We start from the raw sequence: 10,757 nt of genomic DNA, 5'->3' as shown, positions 1-10,757 counted from the left end.
CAAATGGTGCTGGCACAACTGGCAGCTATCAAGTCTCAGGGCTTCTGAGGTTACTGTGCAGTACAGAAGAAAAATTATTAATTTCTTCAAAGATAAATCACCAGTCACAAAGATGGACAGTCACTTGAAACTCCAAAAAAAAAAAAAAAGCATATCTCCACTGTGAATAGAAGCCATGGTAATGCCCAGCAATATATGGACAGATGGTGGAAATGATACAGAGCCTGAGGAAATTCTAGACTGAAGCACAGAGATTGCCTATGACCTATGGAGCGTTTTGATTCCAGATGATGATATTCCCACAATAGTTCAAGCTGTCCACAGGGATGATTTAACATGGAAAAGTTTCAGACATATTTTCTGGTGAGTAGATGCAGCATACTGAAGAGCTCGTCTAATGAAAGTTTTAAAATGTGCACAAATAGCTCCCGAAGCTGGTGATAGTAACAGTGTTTTAGAGGCTGAAAGGATACTGAAGGCCATGACCTCTACCTGTCCTTGGATCCAGCGTGACCTGGTCCACAGCTTGTATGCCTTGAAGAGTCTGAAGTGATAAGTGGAGATTTAGTCTACAAGTCCACCCACTCTAGTTGGCAGTAAGGCAGAGAATACAACCAAATTCCAGGGCTTTTAAAATAGATTTCATTCTGAACTGATGCAAGCACAGTGGGAATTGATTTGGTAATTATTTTGTCAGAAAAGTGTGAATTACTTGGATAATTATTTTGTCATTAAAATTCAGGCCATGAAATAGACAATGCTGTAGAATTTTCTCTCAAGGAAATCCTTTAACTACATCATCAGAAATGAGAAGTTGGCTTACAACACTAAGAACATGTCCTGTAAGGTTACTGCAACCATAATATACAAATTAGTTAGAATTCCCAATATTCCTCACCATGAAAGCTGTGACAGGGGACTTGATAGGGGTTGGTCTCTTGTGTTTAGTCAAGGTCTTCACCCATTGCAGTTTTAACAGAGCTGATATCTCTGTGAGGTGGAGGGACCAGATTCCCACCTTCCCTTCAGATTGCACTTCTAGTTGAAGGGAAACGAGCCCAAAGCAGGCAATCTTAGAACTGCCATAGAAAAGGGACGCTGCTCTCACAGCTGAAAAGGGACATAGAAAAGGGACACTGCTCTCCCAGCTGCTCTCACAGCTGCTCTCCCAACTGCTCTCACAGCTGCTCTCCCAGCTGCTCTCACAGCTGCATAATGCTGTTTATTTTGTGTGGCTAGGAAGACTGCTGGATGGTGACACTGGCCAAGGCCTGGTTGATTTTAGTAGGCAGTGATGGAGCACACACATTAAATAAAAGCAAAACGAGACCCAGATTATTAATGAGAAGAGGTCACAGAGTAGCTACAAGTAGATGATGAGATGGCTGCTGGGAGAGGACCATGAGTCCTGAGACAGTGAGAGGGCCCTTGTGGAGACATCAGTGATGCTGCATGGTCCTCTGCAGCCATCTCTCTCCATGAAAACTGGAGTCAGGAGCACACCCTCTAATGAAATCATGCTCACAAAGGAGTTCATTGCAGGAGTCTCTGACACTGCAAACATCATATGTTTCAGAGAAGCCAGCCATCTATATCCTGTTGCCTTGGCAACAGAAGGCAAGTAGGCATGGAGAAATCCTGTTGCCTAAGTTACAGAATTAAAAAAAAAAAAGTGGGCCTTTATCTATGGCTAACACTAAATTAATTCAAGAAAGTGAATAAGATTTCAACCCTTTACAGTAAGAAACTCAGAAATTGCAATGAGATGATTCATCAATATACTAATACAAGCATCCAACAAACACCTGTGGATCAGCATCTGTATGCAACATACTATACCAGGAGAGTAAAGGAAGAACCCACACACAGTTCAGACTAAACCTGGCATGCTGTAATAAATGACCATAACATGAGAAGATGATTTTTTTTTGAGATGGGATTCTTGTTACATTGCCCAAGCTGGTCTTGAACTCATGGTTCCCACAAATCTTCCTGTTTCTATCTGGGGTGATCAAATTTGAGAATCCCTTGCCCCAGTATACGCTCTGCTTTGTTTAACCACAGCCACCCAGGGTCTCCTTGTCACCACATCACGAGGTGATGCTGGCTACAGAAAAGCCAAACGCATCTACAGGATTGACTTTCCTACTTATTTTTACTATAGAATGCAGTATCGTGGTCTTCCTTTATATTTAAATTTATCTTCTGGTTTCTACATATTTTAGAAGATTAATTCACTTTTCACATTAATACACTAAGAAGCTGAGGAAAATCCGAAGCAAAATAAATCAAAAAGAATGTTAGCTTCACTTGATGCCTGTAACAGAAATAGAAATCATACTTCAGAGTTCTCTCATTTTAACTCAGAGCAGCCATTAGTACCATCTGGAAAAGAGCAAAGAATGTTTTGATTTCTTTCCCTCTGCTTTGTGTGACAGGGCTGTTTGCTGTGCCCCATCCTCAGCCCCACCCTGGTCTGCCTTGTGTCACTTTGCCCAGTCTATACTGTGGCTGCAGTGAAAACTGTGCTTCCTGGTGGCTTGTCACACAGCATATCCCACTATGTGACACAGATACAGACATAGGCTTTAAGGACAGTTCTCAGTCATCTTGGAACAAGGTTTTGGATGTTTTGGCCACTTGTGTTCTCTGATTCATAAGTACATGGTAAAGACATGACTGCACAGTGTCCCTGTATCTGGATGAACTTCTGCCCATTAACTCTGATTTATATAATTTGTTACAAAACACTTAACTAAATTTTAGATTTTATTAAAAAAAAAACCTCTCACAATATAAAATATGAGGGTTTGTGTGTGTGTGTGTGTGTGTGTGTGTGTGTGTGTGTTGTATTTTCAAAGGGCTAGATACAAATAGAACTATTGCAAATGAGCAAAGTTCCCACAGATCCTTCTAGAAATAAAGGTTATAATTACTTGTCACTTTGAAGATGTTTGAACTTATCTGGTTAGGAATTTCCATTTTTACATGAACCCTCTCAACTGGGGCATCCACCTGTACGTCAGGGTTGGAAGATACTGCTGTGGTGGTATCACTGCTTAGGGGTGTGTTTCAGCATTAAGGATGCTCTGGCCTCTGAACATCCTCTGCTATCTGCTCAGCTTTCTCAGCTTCTTACTGGTTGCTTCTGGATGAAAGTATTCCTAATTTAGACCATCTGTGCTGTGGCCCGGAACATTTTCTCATAAATGGCTTCATCTCCATTTGACCATCTCAACTGTATGGATTTCTCTATGCAAACAGAAATCTGGTGCTCTGCGCCCCCCACCCCCCCACGTATCTGGTGTCATCTCTTTGAAATTAATCACCACTGATTTTGTTTTCCCTGTAGACTGCCTCTCCACAGGCATACCCTGAAGTTCTGTTGATGCCAGAAGGCTCGTTCCCAGAAGCTAACTGCCCTAGTCACTCACTCCACATGTCTTGCTGCCATGTCTGCCTCTAGAGCTTCTGAGACTACTACAGTCAGTCTTTGAGGTTCCCTCCATCCTCACCCAATGCCACCCAAACTCTTCTCAGAACTATCATGGGACTTGCAAGGGCCAAATGTAGTACTTTGGTTTTAGTTCTTACCCTAAGAGATTACTGTCACAGAGACAACTAATGTCCCTTAACAACTTCTCCTTTCTCTTAAAAAAAAGATGCATATATATGATATAAATCAAATATCATATAAATCATATATATGATTGTGTGTGTGTGTGTGTATGTGTGTGTGTGATCACTGTCCTCAGTTTGGTGTGACTGTATAAAGGAGTTCTGCCTTTATTTGTGAGCAGGAGTCACAAGCACACTATTGGGGGGGTGCAGATCCTCAGGAGGATGTGTGTGTCCCTTACCTTCCCCACATTTGCCATTGTCTGGATCATATACCCCTGCCTTCAAGACCCATTGTTCCAGGTGCCCTCATTGAGCATGGCCATTCCATTGTCTGGGTTCTGTGTATGCTCAGAGAGGCTGGCTGTTTGATGTCACAGGACCAGAAGAAGGCAGAGTACACAGTGTCCACGCTGAGGCTGAGCATCCTGCAGCACACTAATCAGCCGTAGGTGCTGGCTCTGGGAGCCAGAGACTGACAGCTGCCTATGTCCACATGCCCTCAGTGACTTTGTTAGTCATGGGGCAACTCAGTTCCAAGTGGCTCAGTACTACCTGCAATAAATACACTTCTAAGTCCACTGCTCCTCAAAACAACATACCTTGCCTGTGAGTGCCTTTCTCTTCCTGAAGCACTGAAACTTCTCTTGAAAATGCCTAAAACAAGAAAATAGAAATAACCATAAATTACTGCTGCAGAAACTTGTTTTTATTGTCGCTGTGTATTGCTTGTTTCCAGTGCTGGAGAGAGAGTCCAGGTCCAGTGTATATGAGGCCAGTGCTCAGCCACAAGCTGCATTGTGGCCTTCAGCACCCCCTTTTAAAGAGTTCAGGTGATTTGCCTTCACTGTAATGACCATTTTTCTTCTTAGCAACATTAACTCAAATATAATGCTAAAAATTACTATGCGCTTGGTCAGTTCTTCTGTCTTGGCAGTTTTTCTTCAGTGTAACCACCATTGCTATTCACTAGATCTGTTATTGTAAGGTGTTTTCCTTCCAAAGGAAAGATGATAAACAGAAGTTTGTATTTGACACAACAGCATGGCTGCATCACGTTCACCCTTGAGACTATGTGCAGACATCTTTATGTCAAGGGTCTGCCTCTCTTGCTGCCTCCGAACTGCACATCTCCAGCACTGTTCTAGGAATAACGCCGGCATCCTCCCGACTGCACACACATCTCCAGCACTGTTCTAGGGATAACGCCGGCATCCTCCCCACTGCACACACATCTCCAGCACTGTTCTAGGGATAACGCTGGCNGGCATCCTCCCCACTGCACACACATCTCCAGCACTGTTCTAGGGATAACGCTGGCATCCTCCCCACTGCACACACATCGCCAGCACTGTTCTAGGAATAACGCCGGCATCCTCCCGACTGCACACACATCTCCAGCACTGTTCTAGGGATAACGCCGGCATCCTCATCACCAGAACGAGGAAGGGCTTCTAGAATGCACTACACATTCACATGCATGAAGAGTTTCTCCTACATGGTACCCATCACTACCCAGCTACAAACCAAGGCACTTTATCTCTCAGGAAAGAACTTTTAGGAGATATAGAACAAAGAATTGGACGTGGTGGTTGTCCCAGAAAATGTGTAAAATCTAGTCAACATTTTGCTGGAGTCATTATGTATAGAGAAGACAAAGAATGTGCCTAAGCCCTTGGCACTCCACATGCATCTTCAGGAAAGCTATTTTCTGTCTGCTTTCCTGGGGTTTTCATAGCATAACCACTGAGGAGACAGAATTATTTTTACCTCAGTTATTTTAAAGTATCTCTAGTTAGAAAACTTAAATTTAGCCGGGCCTGGTGGCGCAGGCCTTTAATCCCAGCACTCGGGAGGCAGAGGCAGGCGGATTTCTGAGTTCGAGGCCAGCCTGGTCTACCAAGTGAGTTCCAGGACAGCCAGAGCTATACAGAGAAACCCTGTCTCGAAAAACCAAAAAAAAAAAAAAAAAAAAAAAAAAAGAAAACTTAAATCTAGTAAACACACTCTCCTGAGATGTTTATCTTTTTCTCCATTTCTATTTTAACATTTCTTTCAGTTTCATGTCTGCCAAGTTGACTTGATCCTATTTCTGTGTAGTCTTTAAGTTCTATCTAAATATATCACTTTATTTTCTTTCCTCCTCATCAATATGTTTTTAAATTTTTATTATTGTTTCAATTTCAAACTAACTCTTGCTCGATTTATGTATTGTATTTTTCATGGTCCTAAATGGTTAAGATATTGATTTTACTTAGATGCAGTAAACATCTCATTTATGTTTGCTTTCATTCATCAACTTTATGCACTCTAGAGTCACCTGGCAAAAGAGCATCAGATAAGCCTCAGCCAGGCTGGCCTGTGGGCATCCCAGTAAGGGAATTTCTTAACTGGGTAAACAGAGTTTGCCTGTTGTGGATGGCACATTCCCAGGATTTGGTCCTGGACTGTGTGAGTGTAGAAAGTGGACTGAACACTAGCAGCATGCACACATTCACATCTCTCTGCTCTCAGCCGAAGTCCCTGACTCCTTGACTCCCTGCTATGATGGATGGTGACCTGGAGCCACGAAGTCAAATAAACCCTTCCTCCTGTAAGTTACTTTTGTCACCGTTTTATCACAGTGACAGAAATGAAGTCAGAGCGGTGAGGGTGAATAAAATTGTATAAAAGTTAGTCTGCACCATGGCTAATGTCTCTCCTAAGTTTCTGGTTCTTCTAACCCACGGACTGATGAAATGCCACACCCATCACTCCTAAGGTGGTTTGGCTGTCTAGAGTCTCACCATTTCAGCTCCCTAGTCATAGTCTCCATTGGCTGGTAAGAATGAAAAAGCATCCCCTTGCCTGGTAGCTGGCCTCTGGCTCTACCCACAGGAGTGCTGCACCTGAGACAGGAGCCACAGACTGCATCAACCCTCTCACTACCATGGACCCACTCACTGCAGTCATACAAAGGCAGACTTGTACAGCAAGCTTACTGAATGTAGACTCCTTTAGGGGGCTTGAACTGGAGCTGCTACAGTTGTCCAGGACGTCCAGATCATCATCTAGCTCAGAATACAGGTCTGCATGTGGGAAAGAAGAAGAGGGTGAGTGTGTGTGCCTAGCAGCGGAAGGTCCCTGGTGCCTTCCTGCCCTCCCATTGCTCAAAGTACGCCCACCTTTCTCCACACTCTCCAGCTGGAAGTTGTCTTCTGACAGCACCTCCTCACAGACCCTGTCGTCCTCCTTCCCGCAGGGGATGTGGCAGCCCTCTCCAGGCAGCTCTGTGCTCTCTGAAAGCTCACTTTTCAGGCTGGCTGCCCCACTGCTGCTGCTGCTCAGGCTTGCCTTCTCAAAGGTCTCCTGGTAGGAGAATTCTGGTGTTAAGCACCTCATCATCTCTTTCCTCTGCAGCAACTGACACTTGTTACTATGAACATGTCTAAGATATCATGGCAGATACTTAATGCAGAAGTGACACTTTCCACCATGGAGCCCATTTAATCCATAACAAGAAGTAAACCTAAAAATCAACCATCTGAAAAAATAAAAATAAAAAAGACTGGAGGCAAGGATGCCCACACCAGAGGCCTGTGAGAACTGGCAAACTAACCGTATCTCCGAGGAACGAGCTCAGGGGCTAGTTTACCAGAAACTCCTCCCCTTTGAGCCTTTCCTCAGATTTTTGCAATGGCATCTGCTCAGCCCTTTATCAGTTAAAAGGTTTTCCAAAGACCATTAGTAGCAATCAAGTCAGGCCATAAGGAACAAGCAATGACATCCCCTACATGGGGAGGTGACAGCAGTGATCAGAACTCAGTCACTTACGGCTCCAGCTTCCCTTTTGCAGAACTAAACACAAACTCCTCCAGAACTTTCTGAGGAGATGAAAGTAGGTTGACTGTGAGACCACACCTAAGTCATTCATCTGACCCAGAGCTTCAATATTCCACTACACTCTATTATAAACCATATATAACATGTCTCTTAGGTTCAATAAAAATAAAGATGTTTAATGGTACAGGCATCATGTGGGCTCATTCACAGCAAGTATAAAGGGCTGCTTGGGCTGTTGGCTAAAGATCACCAACAGAAATAAGATACAGAACTGGGGCACAAATGAAGAAGCCATGAAAGAGGGCAGGCTCCAGGCAGAAGATGCTGTGACACTGGAGAGAGAAGCCCTCTGGTGACCTGTCAGACACTGTTCTCATGAGTCTATCATTGCTTAGGTACTAAGATGCCCAAAGTGAAGTAAGCCTTTTTGAAAGGCTGGTATGTGTGTGCCGACTTATTTTTCACAGATTTTTCTACAACTCAAGCAGCACTCTCAGGCTCAAGGAGCAGGTTGTTCAGAATCCACTGGTGCCAAAATTTGTAGATGAAGAAAACTCAAGATCTCATGGTATATGATTAGTAAATCCACAGCAGCACTGATACCTCAGCAAGACATGTGTGCACTGAAAACTGCCTGCCCAGCAGGACATGTATGCACTGCAGGCCACCTGCCCTGCAAGACCCACGTGCACTACAGGCCACCTGCCCTGCAGGACACACGTGTGCTGCAGGCCGCCTGCCCTGCAGGACACGTGTGAACTGCAGGACGCCTGCCTGGCAGGACACGTGTGCACTGCAGACTGCCTGCCCAGTTGCTGTCTATTATACCCTGGGATGTTTTCGGCAATCTTTCCTCGGGTTCACCAACTTTTATTTTGTTGAAACTAGTATGTGAGTTAAAGAAACACACTTCTAATTGGTTTTTCTGTAACTAGTCTTCCAGCCAGTGTCCATGATGCTTTGATGAGCCTGGATTAATTCCTCCATTGCTTAAGAGATTTCTAACATCTCTGCTCAGCCAATATCTAGTTCCTGATTCCAAACCTAAGACCACCTTCTAAGACCCAAAATTTTATTCAGCATTCTCTGTACTGGCCTCTTTTTCTTCCTCTAAACAAACACACAGAATTCTGCTTCTTCTAACTTTTCTCAACTGCTATCCAGGAAAACTGTCCTAGAAATCAAAACCTTACTTTTAGCTTTGTGCTCATGACCACATCAACCTAAATAAGCTGTCATCTCCCACTGCACTGTAAAGACCAACACTTGGCATTTCAGATCCTTCTAAAGACTCTACTCAATATGTGCCAATACTGAGAAGAGAGTGGGGTGGAAATGAGGGACAGAGTTTCTGTCTATCATGATCAAGGCACTGGGTACTATCCACAACATGATAGCACATATTGAGACCTTTTCTTACAGCATTGGTACAATTAGATGTGAAGATCTGCAAATCCTACAGCAGTGGGTTTTATCTGTGGCCATGGATAGAGGTGGAGGACCAAAAAACAAAACAAGCAGTGAGGCCCTGTGGTGGACTCATCATGTTGTGTACACCTCAGTCACAAGCAAAACTTCAGCTAGGAAGAGAGGCAGCCCCATGGGATGCCCAGAATGCTACAGATACTGTGTCCTCAAAACTTCTGAGAGCAGAGACAACGTGACAGCTATACTACACAGAAAATGTATTTTTTCATTGTAAACATTCCACAGTGCATACTTTTCAGAGTAAGATAAATATGTACAAAAAGTGTCAACCATGACCAAGGCACTGAGTTTATGGTTTCAGAGTGTTCGAGTCCGCGATACTGGAGCAAAGGCATGGCAGCAGGATCAGCTGAGAGCCCACATTGTAATCCACATCAGGAGCCAGAGAGGACACTGGCAATGGTGTGAGACTTTTGGAACCTCAAAGCTTGACCTCAGTGACACACCCCCTTCAGCAAAGCTGTACCTCCTTATGCTCCCCAACCAACTGCGGATCAAGTATTCAAACGCCCGAGACTTATATGGGCAGTTCATTCAAACCACCATCTTCTATATCCTGCTCTAGGGACTGTTAAACAATAGATGGTTGGAAAGCTAGTAGTTTATTTTTGGAAGAAAGCACACAACTACCTATGACCGAGAAGTTCTATTTCTGAGTATTACCTAAAAGAAATAGAAACATATCCACAAAATAGCTCATGTCATAAAGTTCATAGCAGTCTTGGCTAAAACATTCCAATTTTGGAAATAATTATTTTGTAACCAGACAATGAAATGTGGCAGGCACTTATTTTTAAAAAATATTTATTTATTTTATTATATGTCCATACACTGTAGATGTCTTCAGACACTCCAGAAGATGTCAGACCTCATTACAGATGTTTGTGAGCCACCATGTAGTTGCTGGAATTTGAACACAGGACATTGAGAAGAGCAGTCAATTCTCTTAACCACTGAGCCATCTCTCCAGCTCCAGGCACTTATTTTATATACAAGTACTATATGTATAAACTATGGTATACATTTAGTATACAATATATTTAAATGTATAAATAAAAATTAATAAATCAGAAAAAATAAGGTGAGTTGGGATACACATCTAAAACTAATTTGCATAACATGGAGCACTCTTGTAGATATGGCTAGAACTCGTAGGTTAGATGTATATGAATCCACCAGACCTTCAGCCCCAGCCCCAGGTAGGAGTCAGCTAAGATGGTGTGCAGGACCTTCACATGGATGTGTACAGGACTGTGTGGGGGGAATAAGTGTATATGTCGAAAGCCATTAAGCTCAGCACTTAAATTAGGCTAATTTTAAGGGGAAGAGTGGATGAGAGAATTGTATCTATTTGGAGAGAGTAGAGCTGGATAAAGACTGGTTTTCTTAAAACCTAGTAACCAAAGAACATTTCCCAACAAGCTGAGTTTTCCTAATTTCTGATATTTCTTTCCCTACATCATTGCTTGTTGTATTTTCATGGCCTTGGGAGAAACTCAGTCAGCAATTAACCAGACTATAATAGCAAAATTGTTCACCAAAATACTATCCTTTTAAAGCACATCATTTTCTGCATGGCTTAATTTAATCTCTTAGCGGAGGATTCCAGACACAAGCTTTTAGCAGTAGGCTCAGCATTTGTGAATGACATATGGTATAATAAAAACAAGGCAAATGGATAAATAAATGGCAAATTTTAAAAGTCCAAGTACACTGAAACAAAAAAGAGCATCCAGATGCTTGCATACTCTTCAGTTTCAGCACCCCATTGTAAAGATATCTGAGAATTTAAGAAAAAAAAAATCAGACCTCTTTCAATAAAGAATTCT

General features: G+C 42.9%; 1 protein-coding gene across 1 annotated transcript in view; it reads right to left on the bottom strand.

Annotated features, from left to right (window-relative positions):
* Nek10 (NIMA related kinase 10) overlaps positions 1–10,757 on the bottom strand; it is a 177,624-nt gene that overhangs the window by 44,061 nt on the left and 122,806 nt on the right. The window contains exons 26-28 of the mRNA XM_021203868.2: positions 6,783–6,966; positions 6,600–6,686; positions 4,221–4,275 (exon numbers count right to left, since the gene is read on the bottom strand). Of these exons, the coding sequence (XP_021059527.1) occupies positions 4,221–4,275; positions 6,600–6,686; positions 6,783–6,966 (326 nt within the window). The remainder of the gene's footprint in view (positions 1–4,220; positions 4,276–6,599; positions 6,687–6,782; positions 6,967–10,757) is intronic.

The sequence above is a fragment of the Mus pahari genome, chromosome 8 (genome assembly GCF_900095145.1).
Source record: "Mus pahari chromosome 8, PAHARI_EIJ_v1.1, whole genome shotgun sequence".
NCBI classification, from domain to species: Eukaryota; Metazoa; Chordata; class Mammalia; order Rodentia; family Muridae; genus Mus; species Mus pahari.
Note: the sequence above shows the minus strand (reverse complement) of the source record. Positions and strands in the feature narration are given on the sequence as shown.